At 43.5% G+C, this 22246-nt stretch overlaps 1 protein-coding gene across 2 annotated transcripts in view; it reads right to left on the reverse strand.

Moving 5' to 3' along the window:
- Positions 1–22246, reverse strand: part of FOXN1 (forkhead box N1) — a 136860-nt gene that overhangs the window by 100217 nt on the left and 14397 nt on the right. For both annotated transcript variants that reach the window (XM_082245305.1, XM_082245304.1), the window contains exon 2: positions 17624–17756. In XM_082245305.1, coding sequence (XP_082101431.1) covers positions 17624–17684 — 61 coding nt within the window. In that variant the 5' untranslated portion in view covers positions 17685–17756. The remainder of the gene's footprint in view (positions 1–17623; positions 17757–22246) is intronic.

Genomic DNA, 22246 nt, shown 5'->3' on the forward strand with positions numbered 1-22246 from the left:
ACACATATTTATTGTTTAAAGGGATTGTAAAAAAAAAAAAAAAAAAAACATCAGCCCCTCTAATGCTTACCTGAGCACGTCTTTATCCAGCGATGTTGCAGGAGTGTCTAAGCTGCCTGGGAATCCCCTCGTCGTTGGCTGAGACAGCAGTGCATCACGATTGGCTCCTGCTGTTGTCAATCAAAATCATTCAGCCAATCAGGAGAGAGAGGGGGCGGGGCCGGATCATGGCTCCATGTCTGAATAGACACAGGGATCTGTGACTCGGCTCGGGTGCCCCTATAGCAAGCTGTGAGGGGGCAGGAGAGCAGAAGAGGGACCTGTGAAGAGGAGGATCCAGGCTGCTCAAACCGGATTTTACCAACCACAGAGTAAACAAGTATCCTGGAGCCCCTCAACCTGCCTAGTTGAGAACCTGGGCCACATACACCACGACAGGGAATCGTACTGTCACAATATATTTACAGTATATATATAAATATACAGTCATGGCCAAAAATATTGTCACCCCCTGTATTTCTGTGAGATATGGTATGCACAGAAATATGTATACAAATGTTTAGGCATTCTCATATTTATTTATTTTGTTTGCATTGGTATGACACAAAAAAGTGGAGAAACAAAAAGCCAAATCTGACACATTCCAATTAAAACTCCAAAAATGGACTGGACAAAATTGTTAGCATCTTCTCCAAATTGTAAGAAATAATTGCATTCCAAGTTTGTGATGCCCCTGTAATTTATAATTAAACTCCCCTGTATCAATTAACACGTGCTGACAATCTAGAAATAACAACGGCAACCAGTTTAAATGGTGAAAAATTGACCTTTCTGTTGTTTGTCTCTGTGTGCCACACAGACCATGGAGAACAGAAATAGCAGCAAAGAATTGTCTGAGGTTTTCAGAACAAAAAGTGTGGAAAAGCAAGTACATCTCCAGAGATCCTAATGTTCCTGTGTTCTCTGCGCGCAACATTGTCAAGAGGTTTACATCCCATTGCACTGTAGCTAATCTCCCTAGATGTGGACGAAAGAGAAAAATTGACCAAAGAGTTTGCCAAAATCTACCCGAGGAAGCCGAAATCTTTTTGGTAAAACCCATCATTCTACTGTTTTCAGAAAAATAAAATGAATCCTTTAAAGAAAAGAATACAGTCCTGAATACAGTCCCCACTGTTGATGGGGACAAGGACCTCTTCCCTACAACCCTGGCCGATGGTTGTGGGGGGTCTGTGGGCAGGGGGCTTTTTCGAAATCTAGAAAGCCCCTTTAACAAGGGGACCCCCAGATCCCAGCCCCCCCATGTGAAAGAGTATAGGGTACAGAAGTCTTTATTTTATTAAAAGAAAATTTCTCTGTGTAATCCTTTGCACCGCAATAATCCCGCTTTTTCACCCCTCTTTTGAGCTCCTAAATAGTTAAGGGGCGGGGTCACCCAGGGACATTGCCCCCGTGACATCACCAACCCAGCATGCACCGGTCAATGATGTCACGGGGGTGGTACCTTTTTTTATGTTGGGTCGGGGGTGGCAGCGGACAACATGATTGATAATGGATCTATACCTGGGGACTTTTTTTTTTAAACGACTTGTTAAAAACTCGTACTGTGCCTTTTCTCACTGTTTACACTTTCTTGGTGAATGGGTAGGGGTACTATGTACCCCATAATCATTTACATAGGGAGGGCTGGGATCTGGGGGCCCCCTTGGTAAAGAGGGCTTCCAGATTCCGATAAGCCCTCTGCCTGAAGACTCTCATAACTATCGCCCAGGGTTGTGGGTGTAGCGCCCTTTAGTATATGCTACTAGAAGTGAGAATAGGTAAACTATAGTCTGGCCCAGGGATAAACCTGAGTCACTGAATCTGGGTCAGGGTTATTAGAGGCCGGCCAGGACTGGATGACTCATCCTGGCAGCTCTCTGGTGTCTCCCGCTGTTTCTAGAACTTTGGAGAATGTTCTAGAAAATAGTGGTCTGAAGCTAGGAGGGCTTGCCTTGAATATTTAGGGGCCTTTAGCCAATCCCCGAGTTGGGGGCCTGGCAGGGAACTAAGGAGCCCCCTAAATAGACATGAGTCATGCCAGCAGGAGAGTTGGGTGGAGGATGCAAAAGCAGTGCTGAGGCACTGCCCTTGGTGACCCTTGAGGGACTTTTACCTAGGGCTGGAGCTTGGGAGGCTGGCCTTGAAAGATCCAAACACAGGAGGCAGTTGGAGGGACTATAACCGGAGAGGCAGCGGAGAGAGCATGGAGAGACAGTGAGTAGATCAGTACGGCGCAGGGTTAGACAAGGGGAGAGAGTGCCAGCTTGAAGACAGCGGTGTGTCAGGTCTTTATCTAGCCTTGCCCTGGGGTGTGTATCAGTCATGAGGACTGGAAAGAGAAAGCAGCCAGGTAGGCTAGCATCTTCTGCAAGCAGTGGAATTAGGATCAGTGTCTGCAGGGAAGCAGAAGGTGGTGCAAGATGCTGTTCACTACTTATCTGCTACTTTACCAAGGGACAAGAGAGTTCCTAGCCTGTAATGGGCTGTTACCAGGCCCAGATTGGCTAATCTGGAGCACCAGGAGAATTCCCGGTGGGCTGGTCGGTTTTTTTGGCAGTGAGGGCCGTTGTCATGGCACTGTGTTGAAATCGGTTTGGTCACCACGCATGCGCCGCCACCGCTCAGGAAAGGCCATACACTTATGGCTATTCCCGGGAATAGCTGAACGTATACGAGCTTTCCCGAGCTTCGGCGGCGGCGCATGCGCAATGACGTGTTGGCGCCGGGCGGCGCCATTTTTAAATCTAAGGCGCCTCAGGAACAGGTAAATGAGACTCCTCCATCCCTAAGCCTAATCCCTCTATTATACCCGAAATATCTCCTCCGTGCCCTTTCTGTCTGTACTGATACCAACACATATGACCTTCAACACCAAATGGACATTTTAGGACAGACTGCCCAAGCCCAAGCCCAAGCTGATGGGCTCCAGGCTCTTTGGCATCTCAGGGAAGCAGAGGGGGTGCAGGTTGAGGACTCGATGGGTCCCCACACAGCAGATTGAGCACCCTCCATTTATGGGGATTGTAGTCTATGTGCATTTGAAAAAGACGGATTTCAGTTTTTTGTATTTTCTTTGTAGCACTTAAAAAAGGAAGATCAGTGGATCCAAATAACTTTAAATAACTTTGTAGGAGGTGACTGTTCTCAGTCCTCCATTTATCACTATTGAGGATCCTGGAATAAAAGAGCCCATGGCTGCACGTGTTTGTCATGAGACTTCAATACGTAAGGAGTCATTTTAGGATCATTAATCTTCTCTGCCATGTTGGCTGGGTCTCAGTACTGGAAGTATAATTCCTGAAATGGGCATTCTATGAGCATCTGGTTGTTGAGAAGTCCTAGGCTGGAGAGGTGATGGTTAGTGTGAGGTCAATATGGCTTCCAGGAGCTCCACTGTTTTTACTTTTTTTTTTTTTACTGTAGGGGGGTCAGTGGAGGAGTGGAGGGGTCAGTGTAGGGGGGTCAGTGTAGGTGTCAGTGTGGGGGGGGGGTGTCAGTGTAGGTGCTAGTGTGAGGTGGGGGGGGGGTCAGTGTAGGGGGGTATTTGCACTGAATTGGAAATTATGATATTTTTAAAAAAATACAATGAAGGCTGTAGAGAACAGTGCGCCATTGCAAACTTATATTCTGAGGTTTTAATTTGATTATTTTAATATAGTCAGTCGTGAACTAAAGTGGGCCGGTCTAAGGCATGAAACTCCAGGGCTGAAAATGAGTCCCACTCCGGCCCTGGCTGTTACTGAGGGGGGGGGGCAGAGCCGATAAGTCATCAATTGTTAAGGACACAACGGCCGGCTTTCCAGCGCGCTTCTTAACAACCAGATATTCTTCACACAGAATTTGAATCAGTCAATCTTTTTTCTACCAATCTGAATTCAAATCGTTCGGGAAATTTGGAATTAGTTAGGAAACGAATATATGAAACAAAATGAAACAAATTTCTACAAAATTCGTTAATATTTTCAGATACTTCCAAATCTCCAAATAACCAAAAATTGTCTGAGTGTACATGTCTAAAAAAAAAAAAAAAAAAAAGTATGCTCACCTAGGTGGATGCTGAATCTGTACCACGCCACCTCTGCACTGAGAACTGAGCGATCAAACATTGATCGCTCAGTTCTCACCCCCAATCTGAGCAGAAAGCAATGACTGTCAGTCACCGGCTCTCTGCTCTGCCCATCCTGATCTCATTGGAGAAACAAGCTGTGCAGGGGGCAAGGACAGCTGGCACAGTCCCCCAGTGGCTTGCTGAGAGGCTGCGCTAGCTGCCGGTCCAGGCATCTGGATGCATTCCAACTGTAAAGCCAGGATTAATCCAGAGGCTATACTGGCTGAGTGATGTTGGACTTTAGCCTGCTGTCGGCTGAAAACGAGTCACAGAAGTGCAGAACTAACTGTTCTCCTGTGATCCATAGGAGAAGTAGGGCAAAAAGAGGTTGGATCATATATCTACTTCCAGCTAAGTTCTCTGTAATGGAACTTAAATGAAGCATTTTAAAGGGAGAATGTAACAACATCAAAATAGTCATGACAGGTCGGTGATTCCAATGACTTAAAGCAGTATTAGACCAAAAAGTAAACATTTATTATATTGCAGCTTATCAATTTTTAGGTGGGGTGGCTGCATTTATTTGTTTAGACATTCTTTGTTCTGTTTTCACCTGATGATCTGGCCAGTATGTCTGATTTTCAAAAGAACAAGCTCTCTTGAGATGTATCAGTTACAGAGACAAACCATTTAACACTGGCAGGGGCGCTTACAATGATCAGTTAATTTATTTATAGTGTTTGTAACCTTAAAAAAAAAAAAGACACCCTGTTCCCTTATAGTAGATTAAACAGCACAGTGCTTGTGCTGTCTAATCTGCGTCTCTCTTATTGGTAAACAACCTGTTTGATCCTGCCACTTACTGTGTCTCCCTCTGTCAGCTAACCATGATAATCGTGGCTTCTGAGCCCTGATTACCGTGGTCAGCCTACGTGCCTCTGTCATCCGCTGCTCTCCTGTCCTCCTCACCCCCTCCCTCTCTACCTGTCAGCTCTTGTGTCTGTGTGAGCTGTCTCTGACCCCCATGTAGCTATTCGTTGTAAAAAAAAAAACTTTACAAAATATCCTTGCAGCCCCCCTCCTTTATCTGGTGATAACTCACTGTATAAGTATTTGTTTAACCACTTGCCGACCGCCGCACGACTATCTACGGCGGCGGTCAGCCCCTCACAGGCAAAGTGACGTAGGGCTACGTCACTAGCTTGTGAGGGTCTAGGGAGCGAGCGCGCGCCGCCGGAGGCGCGCTCCCGCTCCCGCGTGGTCACGGACCCCCCCCCGCGTGTGACCGGCGGACCCGATGTCCGCCGGCCACTCTGCGATCGGCGGGGGAGAGGGAGAAAGTCAGGCAGCTTGTGTAAACAAGCTGCCTGTAATACTCCCCTCTGTATGAGAGATGATCAAATGGATCTACTATGTAGATCCGTTGATCACTCTGCATACAGCTGAAGCCACAGCCAATCACAGTTAGAATCACGCCCCTAGGGACACACACAGCCCCTCCCTCTCAAATAAAGTTAACCCCTTCACTACCAGTGTATTTTTACAGTAACAGTGCATATATATAGCACTGATTACTGTAGAAATGTCACTGGTAACCCCAAAAGTGTCAAAAATGTCAGTCAAGGGTCCGATCTGTCCGCCGCAATGTCGCAGTACCCCCCAAAAAAATCGCAGATCGCCGCCATTACGCGTTAAAAAAAAAAAAAACAACAAAAATGACAAAAATCTTTCCCTTAGTTAGTAAACGCAATAACTTTTGCGCAAACCAATCAAAATACGCTTTTTGCAATTTTTTTTACCAAACATAGGTAGCATAAAACAAATTGGCCGAAAATGTTAAAAAATTTTGATTTTTACATTTTTTTTGGGGGGAATTTCATATAAAAAAAAGGGAAAAATATTGCTATTTTTGCAAAATTTACGCTCTTTTTTTGTTTATAGCGCGTGATCAAAAAATCGCACAGGTGATCAAATACCGCCAAAAGAAAGCTCTGTTTGTGGGAAAAAAAGGACGCCAAATTCGTTTAGGTACAGCGTCGCACGACCGCGCAATTGTCCGTTAAAGTCACGCAGTGCCGAATCGCAAAATACCCCCTGGTCAGGAAGGGGGTAAAATCTTCCGGGGCTTAAGTGGTTAAATAGATGCCTCGAAATACCCCTTTCCATTTTTGTTGCATGCTAGTCTCATATCGAAAGTGAAGAGTGAAAAAAGTGTAAAAAATGGAAAAAGTTGGCGTTATGAAAAACCAATATCTGACACCCCTCCAGATGTTGTGTGTGATTACCCCATGTAGTGAAAAATGCAGTGATAGCTTATGCAGATTTAGAGCAGTGAAAATTACCATTGCATTGTGGGAACTTATCTTTTTTCAAAGAATGGTTAGGTTATTTTATTATAATGACTATCTTAGAAACAAATAGATTTAATTGAATACAATTTTTAGCTGATGACAGACAACAATTGTAACAGAGACTGGCCATAATGTTGGAGTTAAATGAGTGGTCCGAGCTGTTTGCTACTCTCCGCAATCTCAGCATCAGCTCCTGCTTGCACCTTTATAATGCACTCAGGGATTGAGTTCCATCGTTCTGTCTTTACCAGGAAGGTGTGTTTCTTGTTCCACCCTAATTGTTTCTGTTCTTGGCTGTGGCAGCATGTTTTATACCGGGTGTGGCATAAACCCACATGAAAGTACTGCAGACCCATCTACCTTTCACAGCACACTATTCCTAACAGTGTCTTCTGTACCTGTTCTGAACATCAATTATCAAGCAATCCTCCGTCACTCCCACCAACCTGCTGGGAATCGCCTAGAATTTAAGCCCTGTAATTATCTGCCTTTTCAGTTCAAAATGCATTTTACCTATACTGTATATGAGTACAGGAGTTAAAGCTAAAAAAAAAAAACTTCTATGTAGTAAAAACCCAGAGGGTTTGTTCTGTACATATAACCTAATGGCAAAAATGCATACTTTTGAATTGGTAAGTATGGTGTGACGTTAACTAAATAATGGGATGAGATGTGATTTATTCCTCCCAATACTCTCTGATGGAAAAGAGGAACACAAAAGTTTTCAGGCGATAGACACGCTCCTGCCACACCTAAACCTTTTTTTTTCAGATAAAACCGATAAATCATAAATATTTTACGTTCAAAAGAAATTTTTATGCATTTGCAGACATCTGCAACAGTTGGTATCAGAGTAAAGAAAAATATTTTGAGCTGTCCATAGCAACAAAATAGTACATTTTATACAGTTACAGACATTAGTCCTATAAAAAAGCTAAATATGGTGTGAAGTTGGGTCCCAGAGAGGAAGTTGGGTCCCAGAGAGGACTGTTCCTTGGAGGATATGCAGAGTACAGGAGAGAGTTGTATCATGGTATACCCTTTAGGACTGCATAGCTCCCAACTGTCCCTGATTTAGAGGGACTGTCCCTGATTTGGAACAATGTCCCTCTTTCCTCCTCATTTGTCCCTCATTTGTTCTGATCTCTATAATTGTAAATAAAATGCATTTTTTTATCTTTCAAAAAGTGTTTCCCGGTGCTAAATCTTTCATCCAATTTCTAAATTGCTGCATCTGTAATTTCGAAAAGCCAAAATAAAGAAATAGTAGTGGTAAAAAAAAAAAGCACTTGTAGAATTAACTAATTATTTTATTAATTCTCCTTTAAGGGGGTCTGGCAGGGGGGTGTGTCTTCTGCTCACATACATTTGCTAATAGGTGTCCCTTGTTCCCCTCTCAAAAAGTTGGGAGGTATGTGACTGTGTCACACTGGTGGGTCTGCTGCTGGTGACACCTTGCCACTGGCAGATTCAAAGAAATGCAACTGCCACTTTCCCTAATGTATGTCACTCCCTCAGTACAACCTGGTTTGATGATGTGCATTCATTCCTACAATAATCTAGAAAATTCATCCAATGACAATGGTTTTGCACAGAGCAGCCCCGATCTTTTTGAGTCCCCCGCTGGTGGTTCTGGCTCCTCCCTCCTGCAAGCCTCTTTCTATGGGGGGCACTCAAGCAGGCTCACTCCCAAGTCGCTCTCCTGTGGATGGACATTGTCCATTCCCACACAGAGCGTGACTTAGACCCCCGCCCCTGCTCTCTCACCATGGGCTTATTGGATGTGATTGATAGCAGCGGGAGCCAATTTTGGAGAGAGAGGCAGAGGAGAGCCTCTGCTTTCATGCAGATTACTGGATCAAAATGGAGCTAAGATACGTATAAAGGGGGGGGGGGGGCAGCTGTATCTAGTTTTTGTTTGCCTTAATGCATACAATTAAGGTGAAAAAAAAATTCTGCCTTTAAAACCGCTTTGTTTGATCAAATGCTTTGGAGGCCAGAGGAGAGATATGGGATCTAATAGACCCCGGGTCTCTCCATAGAGAGGACCTATCATGGCCCATGTATCACAGGAAACATTGTTCATTCCTTCTGATAGCAATAAAAGAGATCAAAAAATTAAGACACCGTGTAAATAGTTTTTTAAATAAAATAAATATAAAAAAAAAAAAATGTAAAGCACCGTCATTCCCCCGTGCTCACACGCAAATGCAAATGCACACGTAGGTCACACAGGCGTCTGTAAATGGTGATCGCATCATACGTGAGGTATCGCTGTGAATGTCTGAACGAGGGAAATCATTTAAACACCAGACCTCCTCTGTCACTCTAAACTGGTAACCTGTAAAGGCTTTTAAAACGTCACCTAAGGAGAATTTCAGGTACTGTAGTTTGGCGCCGTTCCAAGGGCGAGCGCAATTTTAAAGAGCCACATGTTTGGTATCTATTTACTCATTGTAATATAATCTTTTAAATTTTACCAAACTATTGGGTGTTATATTGTGTTTTTGTGCATTCATTAATGTGTATTTTTTTTCAAAAATTGCGTTTGAAAAACTGTTGAGCAAATATTGTGCGACATAAAAATATGCAACACCCACCATTTTATTCTCTAGGGCCTCTACTTAAAAAAATATGCTGAATTGGAATGTGAAGGGAAATAAAAAATTTAGTGTTGTCCTTAACCACTTCCATACAGGGCAGTTTCACCCCCTTCCTGCCCAGGCCAATTTTCAGCTTTTAGCGCTGTTGCATTTTGAATGACAATTGCATGGTCATGCAACACTGTACCTAAATCAAATTTATGTCATTTGTTTCCCACAAATAGAGATTTCTTTTGGGGGTATTTGATCACCGCAAGGTTTTTTTTTTTTTTTTTTTGCTAAACAAATAAAAAAAGACCGAAAAGTAAAAAAAAAAAAAAAAGTTTTTATTGTTTATGTTATAAAATTTTGTAAATGATACGTTTTTTCCTGTACTGACTGATGAGGCCGCACTGGCAGGCACTGATGAGGAGGCACTGATGGGGTGGCACTGATTAGCACTGATAGTCAGCTCTGATAGGCAGGCACTGATGGGCACTGATAGGCGGCACTGATGGTCACTGATAGGCAGCACTGATTGGCACTGATAGGCAGCACTGATAGGCATGCACTGATGGGCACTGATAGGCGACACTGATCAGCACTGATGGGCACTGATTGGAAGCACTGATGGGCAATGATGGGCACTGGTGGGTGGCACTGATAGATGGCAATGATGGGCACTGGTGGGTGGCACTGATAGATGGCAATGATGGGCACTGGTGGGTGGCACTGATAGATGGCACTGATGGGCAGCACTGATGATGAGGGCACTAACAGGCTCACTGAGCACTGATTGGCATCCCTGGTGGCCATGGGTGGGCGATCCCTGGTGGCTCTAGTGAGATCCCCCAAGGGTCTGCACTGGTAATCAATGCTCTGATTACTAGCACAGACCCCCCCCCCCCATCAAGAGAGCCGCCGATCGGCTCTCCTCTACTCGCGCCTGTCAGGCGCGAACTGAGAAAAGTCGATCAACGGCACTTCCTATTTACTATGTGACCAGCTGTGATTAGACACAGCTGATAACATGGTTAAGAGCCTACGTCATAGGCTCTTTACCGGGATCGGAGATGCGGTGTGTCAATGTGTCCTATCCCGGTGGACGTCATATGACGCCCAGCCGGGATGGGACAACCACTTTGCGGCCATCATTTTACTATATGACGGTCGGGAAGTGGTTAAAAGAGGAGGTGACTGGAAATCTTGTTAAGACACTTGTTCTAGGAACAACTGTCTAAAGCCCCGTACACACGTACCGAACGATCGGCCGTCTTTTGTCCCCGGGCTGTCGTGTCCGCTGAAAAGTGCAAAAGACTGCACACGAATTTTGTCCGCCGACTGCAGAAGTGATGTCATGTGATGGTTAACTTTCCCTGTGTTTTTTCTTTTCTGAGCATGCCCAGTCTTGCAAATCTGCTGTCTGTCGGCCGAATTCTGTACTGACTGGCGAACAATCGGCCGTTCTGGTGTCGGCATACAAAAATTTTAATGCTTGCACTACAGATTCTGTTCGGCCGAAAGTGCGCTGTCGGCTGTCGGAAGCATCATACTAACAAGCCGAAAATCGGCCGATCGGTCGTCGGCCGAATCTTTTCGGCCGACAATCTGCACGTGTGTACGGGCCTTTAGAGGGAAACCACTCTCACTTTGGGAGATTTCCCATACTTTTCTGCTGTATATCTGGCACAGAAAGAGAAAGTAAATGTCCCCAATGGCACAAAAACAGAAAAAAAAACCTATAAGCTCTTCCTTACCCTATCCAAAATTAAAAAGTAGGCAATACATAAACTTGAGCTTTTTTTTTTTTTTTTACCAAAGATCTTTTACTCAACTCCATAAAAGTCTATGGGGGAGATTTACTATACCTAGAGAGTACAAAATCTGGTGCAGCTCTGCAAAGAAACCAATCGGCTTCCAGGGTTTATGGTCAAAGCTTAACTGAACAAGTTAGATGCTGATTGGCTATCATGCACAGCTGCACCAGATTCTGAGTGCTCAAGTTTTAGTAAATCTCCCCCTATGTGTCCATGTACATGTAGGCTTTTAGCAGAGTTTAGGAGCTGCTGCAGTTAGGTGAGCTCCAACCTCCCTCAACCACCCTCCCCTGAACGTGCAAGAATCGCGTTCAAGATAGGAATGTTTTGACCGCCGGCCGCATGAAAATGTGTTTTCCAATGTCCGCGATAAGTGTAGGCAGGGTGTACATGAAGCCTACATGGAGGGTGTTTTAAACCATGAACTATAATGTATAACCTCAATTTAAATGAGTCCAGGCTGGAGTGGTGAACACCCTAATGCTTAAATCCACTTTTGTTGAGAAAAAAACATTCCCCTCTGGGTGATCTCTGTACATTACAAGGATTTTAACAACCTTTGTTGCAGATTCCTACCTTTTTGTTATTCTGTAGAAATCATTGTTTATTCTTCTGTGCCTCTGTGCTGAGTGGGTCAAATGGGAGTGGTTTCATAATTATCTATCAGCTGGGGCAGCTGCAGGGGTCTAATGAGGGAAGCTACTGGGCCTGCATCCCTTTAGACGTGTTCCTATTGGGAGTATCTCACCAAAAATGACATTTTTGTTGCAGGGGGTGCCAGAAATCTGACTTATATCTTAGTGCAGACTTCTGGGACACTTGGTGAGCCAATCACACAAGCAGGAAATGATGTTTCTGGGGTGTGGTCAGTACACATTCTGTGTACAGAACAGCTCCAGGTAGCCATATTGCATTGCATTTTCAGAAAACTACAACAGCTGCAGATTGAAAAGGAAAGGTCATTTTAATAACATTCAATTACAATATGATTTGTGTCGCAATTGTATACACTATATTGTTTTTCTTTATTTGCTATTTTTTTTTCTCACGAAAGTGGAGTTACCCTTTCAAGTCCAGCTGGCATACTGTCTACAGTCCCTGTGGTTAGGCACCCCCCTCCCTTTATACCCCTTACAGCCGTTGTGTCACTTGTCTATTGCTTTTCTGCAGTGGCAGCTGGTGCTCGGTAATTCAGCGGGGAGGGAGGCGGCAAACCAATGAACCCCCCCGCGGACGGTCAGTCGGCAGGCTGGCAGGCAGGCAACACATTCCCCCCCCCCCCCCCCCCGAATGGCCTGCCTCCTTACCTCCTTCCTCTTGTCCAAGCTGGGGAGTGCTGGATGGCTGAGCCGCTGTGCTTCTCCGCCAGCCACTGGCCAGTAAGATCGCTTCTCCTTTTGGCCAATCAGGAAAGGTGTCTCACAACCCTCTTCCTGATTGGCTGGGAGGAGAGTCAGTGTGACAATAGGGAATATTTATTCACTATTGCCATACAACTGGATGGGCTCAGGGGACAGTGCTCTGCGCCCCAAGCCCACCCTTTTTTGAAGCCTATTAGAGCCTCTGGCTCTAATCACGTGCTTCAAAAAAAAAAAAAATCCCCTATTGGAATACATGCATCCGGCGCCCTGCATGTAGATTAGGGGGTCGGATGCATAGATAGGGGAGGGGGGGCGCCCCTGCGCCCCCAATAGACGGGCCGCCACTGATTTTCTGTATATTTTCAAGAAGAAAGGTCTCTGCGGGAATATATAGAGAATTAACTTGGACCAGTAGCAGCAACTTTGAGTTAGTAGGAGATTGCCGCAAAATGGAGAAACTCATTATAGACAGCTTTGCTTGTAAATATTAGGTCTCACCTATCAGTAATGACAGCAGTATCATTAATTATGTGACTTGTGAATTTATCAAATTTACAACCTAACATATTTATCTATGGACTGTAGCCAAGCCTTTTTAAAGTGTTTTATAGCACATACATAAAACTTGGTTTGCAGTAAGATGTATGATAAACACCCATTCTTGGCTTTGGTAGTTAAGCTGAATTCAGATCTCCTAGAAAACTATAAAGAGAATGATCAGAACCTTCAGGGACAAAGTACAAGGATAAATGAAGGACGGGCCTTAGGTGGGGCCTTATGATAATGCAGATTTAACTCTTTTGATCTACATGATTTATTGCTCTGTAATTGGTTTTATATCATTACAACACTTTGCTGGCTAGATCAGAGCTTTTGTAAACTGTAGGACCTATAAATATTGTAAGTGGTTAGGACTAATAAAGGATCAACAAATATTAAAGCAAATTATTGTTATCTCCTAAATCTAAATTGCAAATTGGTTTATATAAGAAAAATGTAGCGTTGATGGATAAATACTTAAACATTTTATATAGAGGAGGGTCAATATTGTCCAGCAAACAGCTCTTTACTTGTTCAGTAATCCCACCAATGATTATTGAAGCTGTCAAGTCTGATGGAAGCCAACAGAACAACTTTGCAAGCAGTGCAAGTATCTGAATTTAACTTGCAATCAGCATCTTGCAAACCCTTGTACAGCAGAGCTCAAACTGGGAGAGGATTAAGCAGCACAAATAGCCAATTTGTTTTGCTGCATTGCTCATGTGCTAGCCAGCAGCATGCTAAATCTTAATACTGAATTTACATTTTTTTCAAAAGTGCTTTCAATATTTTAAAATGTTTTATTAAAATAATACCTAGTAATCCTTCCATAAGGTCATTATTAAGGAACCCCCTGAAATGGGATGACAGCTGTCTCCCAGTTGTGCTCCTGTATATCTCCCTGTCACATATACCCCCAGCAGTCACGCTGGGGCAAATTGGGCAGGCATAGTTGAACCTGGGGTCCACTGTTGCATCTGAGGCTATTGCATGTCTATAAGAAGTGGCTGAAAGAAGCTAGAGGAGATCAGAAGCACTAAGAAAGGTGAACATAGTATTTTATGTAAAATGTGATATACATGGCCACACTGATCTACATAAGGTGCAGATTCCATCTACTGCCCAGGCTTACCCCCATGTTGCCCCCACCCACCCCCACTGCTGTCTTCCCTCCTTACCTCCCAGCTGCTGTGGAGGGTGTTGCAGGATGGAGAGCAGGTAATTTGTAATTTGACGACCCCTTCCTTTTCTAAATGAACACAGTGAACACACTCACTGTGTTCATCCATAGCTGAAGCATAGTAAACTATGTTTACTATGCTGCAGTTTGTGAATGAACAGGAAGCAGCCCAACAGAGAATACTTCCCTTTTATTTACTGCTCCATGCAGCTGAGGCTGCAGAGGAAGGCATGTATGTGTGAGCTTTGGGGTGCACACCGTAATGCAATAGGCTGCGTACACCTATGGCAGGACCAATGCAGTCCTGCAGTCTGTCTCCATTCTGAGCCAAGCATTGGTCCTAAACAGATGTACAGGCAGGAATGCACATGAAGATCCATGCAGCTGTCCCCCTGTCATTGATTTGAATAGACTGGCTGCATGTGGCTGCACGGAGCACTTGTACCTCCTGGGCAGGTAAACATGGCCCTGTTTTTGGGTTTACTGATCATTCACCCATGTGAATATGGCCTTAGATCTACTGTAAAGCGCAACTAAAGGTAAAAATACTTATTTCTGCTCCAACGGTCTGATACCTGCCAAGTCCTTGCGAAGTGACGGTCCTTGGCCTTCTTGATTGGCCAGCACAGGATAATTTGATTCCCGCGCATGTGCATGAGTAACATGAGCAACCTAATCTGCGCATGCGCAGATCAGCCAGTGTACATTCACAAGGGGATTGTGAATAGGCAAGTAAGTGTATTTTATTACAGAAGAGATATTGCATATCTCTTCTGTAATAAAAACTCTGCATGTTCACAATTTTTTTAGATTTTTAACTTTAGTTCCACTTTAACCCTAGTTGATGTTTGAAATAAAGACAGTAAAGCTGCACGATTCTGGATAAAATGAGAATCACAATTTTATTGCTTAGAATAAAAATCATGATTCTCGGCATAACATCATTTTTTACATTATACAAAAATATTGGGCTAACTTTACCGTTTAGTTTTTTCTTAAATTCATTCAAGTGTATTTTTTCCCCAAATACGCAAATACAGCGTGACATAAAATATTGCAATATTGCAGGGTCTCTGCTAAAAAAATATATCCAAGTATTTTTTTTTAGCAAGAACCACTGATTTTAACTTGTAAGCAACAAGTGTCAGAAAAAGGCCTGGTCTTTAAGTGGTTAAACTGACCTCATTTACAGACGAAGTTCATCTCTTTGATCTAAAAGAATCAAATGATACAAAGTTTTTTTTTTCTCTGCGCTTAGCAATCTTGTGATAAAATTTGCCGGTGTTCTGTCAAAAGAGCCAACTCGTCAAAATCTCCAATTATGTCACTTCCAGGGACTCTCCAGCAGCAGTAATTACAGATTTTGACGATTTGACTGTTTTGACAGGACACTAGCTAAGGAGTAAAAAAGTTGTCGCCACCTCGGAGGCAGCCATGTTGTTGGTTAGTAGCAGGCGGACTAACAATGTTCTTTCATTATATACTGTAGTGTAGGGGTATTGAATTAAAATTCAAGGCGGTCCGGTCGCTAAAATTTTCTTTGGGCCGAGGTCCGAATCTCAAGTCTGTGCTATGATGGGCACATTTTATGTTAAGGGATATGTTGTTGGGCAAAACAAAACATGTCCATCAGCATTGCTCTTAACATAAAATATGCCCATTAGAGTGCCCCTTAACATAAAATGTGCCCATCAGCGTGACCCTTCACATAAAATATGCCCATCAGCGTGCCCCTTAGCATAAAATTTGCCCATCAGCGTGCCCCTTAGCATAACATTTGCCCATCAGCATAACCCTTAGCATAAAATAAGCTGCATGCTGGTGGGCACATTTTATGTTAAGGGGCATGCTGATAGGCAAAACAAAACATGTCCATCAGCGTTACTCTTAACATAAAATATGCCCATTAGGCTCCATGTACACGGGACGTTGTTAAAAGTCCCTTTGAATGCTGGAATTTTTAGGACGTTTGAAACGTCCGTTCGGTCGCGTTTGTACCCGCGTTTAGCGGGCGTTTAGCGGCGTTTGCTGGCGTTTGCGTTTAGAAGCGTTCCTAGAGGTCAAAAAAATTATTCCCCTTTAAAATGGAAAAACACGAGCGCTAAACGCGGGTCATCGCATTCAGACGCGTTCAGACGCGTTCGGACGCGTTTGTGCATTTGAAACGCCGGGAAACACACGTTCGAACGCAAATAATTGCATTCTAAAAAAAGTCCCTGAACGCAACTGCCTGCAAATGACTGTAAACGACCTGGTGTACATGGACAGATAAGATAAAATGTAGATGGGTTCAGGGGCTTCTGAAAAAAATGCCCAACTGCTCCTAAACGGCCATTTCCAGCGTCCCGTGTACATGGACCCTTAGAGTGCACCTTAACATAAAATGTTCTTATCAGCGTGACCCTTAATATAAAACGTGCCCATCAGTGTGACCCTTAGCACAAAATTTGCCCATCAGTGTGACCCTTTACATAAAATATGCCCATCAGCGTGACCCTTAACATAAAATAAGGGGCACTCTGATGGGCACATTTTATGTTAAGAGGCACGCTGATGGGCAAAACAAAACGTATCAATCAGCGTTGCTCTTAACATAAAATATGCCCATTAGCGTGCCCCTTAACATAAAATGTGCCCATCAGCGTGCCCCTTAGCATAAAATTTGCCCATCAGCGTGACCCTTAACATAAAATAGGGACACACTGATGGGCACATTTTATGTTAGGGGGCACTCTAATGGTCATATTTTATTTTATGGGCACTCTAATGGGCACAACAAAATGTGCCAATCAGTGTGCCCTTTAACAAAATATGCCCATCAGTCTGCACTTTATTAAATATTCTCATCAGCAATCCAGTTTAAAATGTGCCCCACATACCTTTGGGGCAGGAGTCAGCAATCTGCAGGGGGCGGAAAATGCAAGATATACCTCGCAAGGTTTGAGAGCAGCAGGGGGGCGAGCACATGATGTTACGCCCCAACTCGTGGCCCGGCTGAGAGTGAGAGTCGCAGTCAGAAGCATGGAGGCTGGGCGCACACACGGGTACATCACTGGTTGCTGGGACACCTGAGGTCCCAGCAAACCAATGACTGCTCATAGGTAGCGGCCTGCCGGTCCGGGCGAAAGCATGGTGCGGTCTGTTCTTGGACCGCGGGCCACCATTTAATGACAGCTGCCGTAGTTTATAGGCTGCCTATGTTATGTGAAAATAGCCGTCAAAATCTGCAATTACTGCTGCTGGAGAGTCACCGGACGTGACGTAATTGGAGATTTTGACGAGTTGGCTCCTTTGACAGAACAACGGCTGCCTTTTTTTTGACAGCACTGAGCAGAGAACGGCTCTGCACCTGCTACATGAATCATACAATTTTTTAACGATCAACCTTGCACCTCTAAAAAACAGGTTTGCAGAGGCAAAAGAAAAAAAAGGGCTGCTGTAATAAATATCCACCACATTTGAAAATGTGAATAGTAAGTATCTTTTCTAAGATTCAGTACAATTTATTTTGAAGATGGATTAGCCTCCTGTATAAGAACACATATATAATATTTTTCAAGGTTGCTGTGTAAAATGACAGTTGTGGACAAACATTTGAATCTGCCCGTTGACAGTTAAGGAACCCATCTTGCTGGAATGTATTATGTATTATTCATAAAGGAAACGTTATCATGGCATGAGCAAGTAATGTGTGCTGGTTACCTGTTTGTAGGTTCACCATCTCTTCTTCTAGCTGAGAGTAACTGTCCTTTTCAGCTTCCATGTGATCTCATAAAAGAAAACGTGCTTCTGTAACATCCATCAGTGATTTCATTGGGAGGGCAGAATTCTTTTTCTATGGAAGAGGACAAAATGAAAAAAAAATCAGTTTGTGCTGGAATTTTTTTTCTGCAGAAAATTTTAATCCAAAGAATTTTCGTACGATTTCCGTATAGTGTGTACACAATTTTCGACAGCCGATTTTGAATTTTCGTACGAAAAATTTTGAAGGGACGAACTCCAAAATTCTTCTCGTACGGGGAAAAACGAACAATTTTCGTTTAATGTGTACCATTTTTGTACAAGAACAATCAGAAAGAAAGACTGCACATAATCAAAAACCAATAAAACAACAACAAAAAAAGCCTTTGTCGTACAAGAATTTTCGTACGAATTTTCGTTCATTGGCTTCGATTTGCTGTAAAACAAGGAGGAAAATCAGACGATCGTTCACCCGATTTTTTTATAGTGTGTACCCTACTTAACAGTGTAAAGTTACTCAAGAAAAAGTCAGAAAACTTATCAAAACTTACATTTGAATATCTTGAGAGTTAAAAATATATCTAAAGCCAAAACTTTTTTCCCATTTTGTTTATCGAGTAGGGGAGGGAATTCATCTTACTTAAGCCCCTCCCACACAGGGCGGGCTCTGCTGGAGTCTGCTTGTTAAGTAGGGGATCTGTCTACTGATCCCCCACCTGAGCAGGCGGATGGCTGGTCCGTGTCCGCTCTGCTTATGCAGAGCTGACACAGACACCTCCTCCCCTCTCCTCTATGGGTGGTTTGATATACACAGACTGCCTGTCCATTTACACCCGACTGCCATCCGATCCCATCCACCAGACAGATGGGGAACAGATCCCCATCTATCTGTGGTAATCAGAAAGGATCAGATTGGATGTAGGAGGGTGTAAATGGACACATGTCTGTTTACACCTGCTGTTCCATAAAGGAGACACAAGGGTCGATTGGGTCCACTTGAAAAACAGACAGGCAGACCCGAATGGTCCACTAATATAAAAGAGGCCTTAGGGAATTTTCCTCTAACCTCCTGAGCATTTCTGGAACAGGACATGTAGAGAAATAACCTCAATGGTACACAAACAGCAAAATATAAATTGGCAGTGGTTTTATCTTCATCTCCTGTCCTGTACAAACAAGAGGAAGTGAGAGAAAATGTCTCCAAAATGTTAGACAATTTTCAGTTGAAAGTGCCTCCAATTGACGATTTTCCCTCTATTTCTGTTCTGTTGGCAGCTCAAAATGTTTAATTTCCCCTCACCTTGTGTTTTAAGGACAATGGTCACCAGGGCAAATAGAGAAAGTGATTCTTCCTAATTAGGAAATAGACAGCAACAAAAACCCGACAGAGGCTCCAACCTCTCTAACCCCATTGCCATTCTATCTAAAACTACATAAAATGTGTTGCTTTAGGTATACTTCAAAGCAAAAGCAAAAATTTAGGCCAGGTTCACACTGATGCGGCTGCGGCTCACAGCATGGGGTCCGCTGCGTCCCTGTTCACCGATTCAGGTGCGAATCAGCTCCGAATTTTTGCCTGAATTTGCACCTGAAAAGGAGCCAAAGACACACAGGACCCTTTTCCAATGCGGACCGCGGCTGACCTGGAAGTGTGTGAACCAGCTCCATTGAGAGCCATCACACTCTCCTGTCATGCGAATTGGATGTGGGGAAACCCACATCCAATTCGCATCAATGTGAACCTAGCCTTATTATATGGCAGCTTACCAATTCCTAGATGTGGTGGCTGCATTAGTTTTCTTTATTTATGCTTTCTTTCTTCTATTTTTATCTGGTAATCCAGCCAGTAATACTGTTGTTTTTCAAAAGAACAAGCTCTCTTGCAGTTGCAGGAACGAGGCAAACCATTTTACTTTGGCAGGGGTGCTTACAATGACTTACAAAGCTTTTATTTATGTATATAAATCCTTTATCCCAAAAGGAAAAACAATGCTGTAACTGCTTAAAAAGAATTACCTGGAGTTTGGCTTTAGTCTGTTAGCGTATTTAGTACATCTAACACTTCCCTCCCCCAGACTAACTATGCTGCTGTCTAGCCGCTTGCCGAACGCCGGGCACTCGCGATCGTCCGTTACACCGGAAGATAGGCAGGCGGCTAATGTAAACAAAGCCGCTTGTCATTCTTCCCTGTGTAATAGTTCTTCTACTATGTAGGACCGTTGATCTCTGTTCTTACACTAGTAGCCTCAGCCAATCACAATTTGAAACACGCCCCTAGGGACACACTTAACCCCTCCCTCTCCAATAAAGTCAACTCCTTCACTGCCAGTGTCATTTTTACAGTACATATGTATAGCACTGATTACTGTAGTAATGTCACTGGTAACCCCAAAAGTGTCAAAAATGTCAGTCAAGGGTCCGATCTGTCCGCCGCAATGTCGCAGTCCCTCAAAAAAATCGCAGATTGCCGCCATTACACATTAAAAAAAAAAAAAAAAAAAATGACAAAAATCTTTCCCTTAGTTAGTAAACGCAATAACTTTCGCGCAAACCAATCAAAATACGCTTTTTGCGATTTTTTTTTACCAAACATAGGTAGCATAAAACAAATTGGCCTAAAATGTTAAAAAAATTAGATTTTTTTTTTTGGGAATTTCATATAAAAAAAATGTGAAAAATATTGTTATTTTTGCAAAATTTACGCTCTTTTTTTTGTTTATAGCGCATGATCAAAAAATCGCACAGGTGATCAAATACCACCAAAAGAAAGCTCTGTTTGTGGGGAAAAAAAGGATATCAAATTTGTTTAGGTACAGCGTCGCACAACCGCGCAATTGTCCGTTAAAAATCACGCAGTGCCGATTCGCAAAATAGGCCCTGGTCAGGAAGGGGGTAAAATCTTCCGGGGCTTAAGTGGTTAGAGGTGTCTCCTATGCTCCTTCATTCAGAGGAGGGCAGGTTACAGCAGGTGTGTTACTGGCCAGATCACCAGGTGAAAACAGAGGGAAAATACCCTTAAATAAAGGGAACGAATGCAGCCATCACATCTAATAATTAGTAAGCTGTAATATATTAAATTTTTGTTTTTTGGTTTAATATCGCTTTAAAGTGGCTGTAAAGTCAGAAGGTTTTTTTTTTTTTATCTTAATGCATTCTATGCATTAAGAAAAAATGCCTTTTGTGTGCAGCAGTCCCCCTCAGCCCCTCTAATACTTACCTGGGCCCATCTTTATCCAAGGATGTTGCAGGAGTGTATCAGCAGTCCAAGTCTTCCTCCTCATTGGCTGAGGCGGCAGCATGGCGTCATTGGCTCCCGCTTCAGTCAATCAAATTCAGTGAGCCAAAGAGGAGAGAGAGGGGGCAGCGTCGGGCTGTGGCTCCATGTCTGAACGGACACACGGAGCTGTGGCTCGGCTTGGGTGCCCCCATAGCAAGCTGTTTGCTGTGGGGGCACTCGTCAGGAGGAAGGAGCCATGAGCACCGGCGAGAGACCCGAGAAGAGGAGGATCTGGGCTACTCCATGCAAAACCATTACACAGAACAGGTAAGTATGACATGTTTGGTATTTTTAACAAAAAAGAAAAAACATTGACTTTACAATCACTTTAATTCTAAGTTTGGCAATGTCACTATCCAGGGATTACACTGTCACAATGAGCTAACATTTTACATTTTCCTTACATTTCATTTTTAAACTTTAAATTTTCCATTTAGTCAAGTAAATCTAAGATCAGAATAAAAAAACTGAATTTTCCTGTTCATATGATTGGATTATTCAAGTAAAGGCAGCTTCGGGGAACTAGGTAAAAAATATTTTCCCTCTATTAAAGTGATTCTAAACTTAAAAAGTTTTTTTACCTTAATGCTTTCCTTGCCCTAAGGCCCCCCACCAAACACTTAAGCCTTGTACACAATATTGTTTTTTTTTCATTCATTCCAGTGGGCTGAATGAAATACAAAATAAAGGAGCTTGGGAGAAGCCGCTATACTGACTATGCAATGTTAGTACAGCGTTCTTCCCTGCTGAGCCATTGTCTGAGATCGCTGACCAGATGCCGATCAGCAGACCTTTTTCGGTCACGCCCCCTCCAAAATGGGTTGGCCGATATTCAGCGCGTGTGTACGGCCCTTATCTTGAGTTCTCTCTCAATCCTCACTTCCTTATGTCACAGGACAGATTGGAAACAGCAAGAGCCATAGGCGTCTGCTGCTGCCAGTCAAATCCTGTGAGGAGAGAGTGGGGGACATGGCGGAGCCACTCTGTGAGTGTCTATGGATGCATACAGCCCAGCTCGGGAGTGCGTCCACATGTGTGCCCACATAGCACATGGCTTACTATGGGGGCATATGCAATGGAGGAAGAGTGGACAGCGCCGAAGGGGGACTCCAAAAGGCATGGCTCTACCCGCTCTCCTGAAATGAGGAATAGTGCACTTATTTTCAGGATATGTGATGGAGAGAGACATGTGAATATTTCAGTTTAAGAAGGCTTTACTGTGCTATGCACTGATTTGGTTGGAGGGCTTTTTGATTGCTGTTATCCCTTATCTTCATAACCTGTATAGTTATACTAAATGTTTTTTT

Source organism: Pelophylax lessonae (assembly GCF_965119305.1).
Source record: "Pelophylax lessonae genome assembly, chromosome: 2".
NCBI lineage: Eukaryota > Metazoa > Chordata > Amphibia > Anura > Ranidae > Pelophylax > Pelophylax lessonae.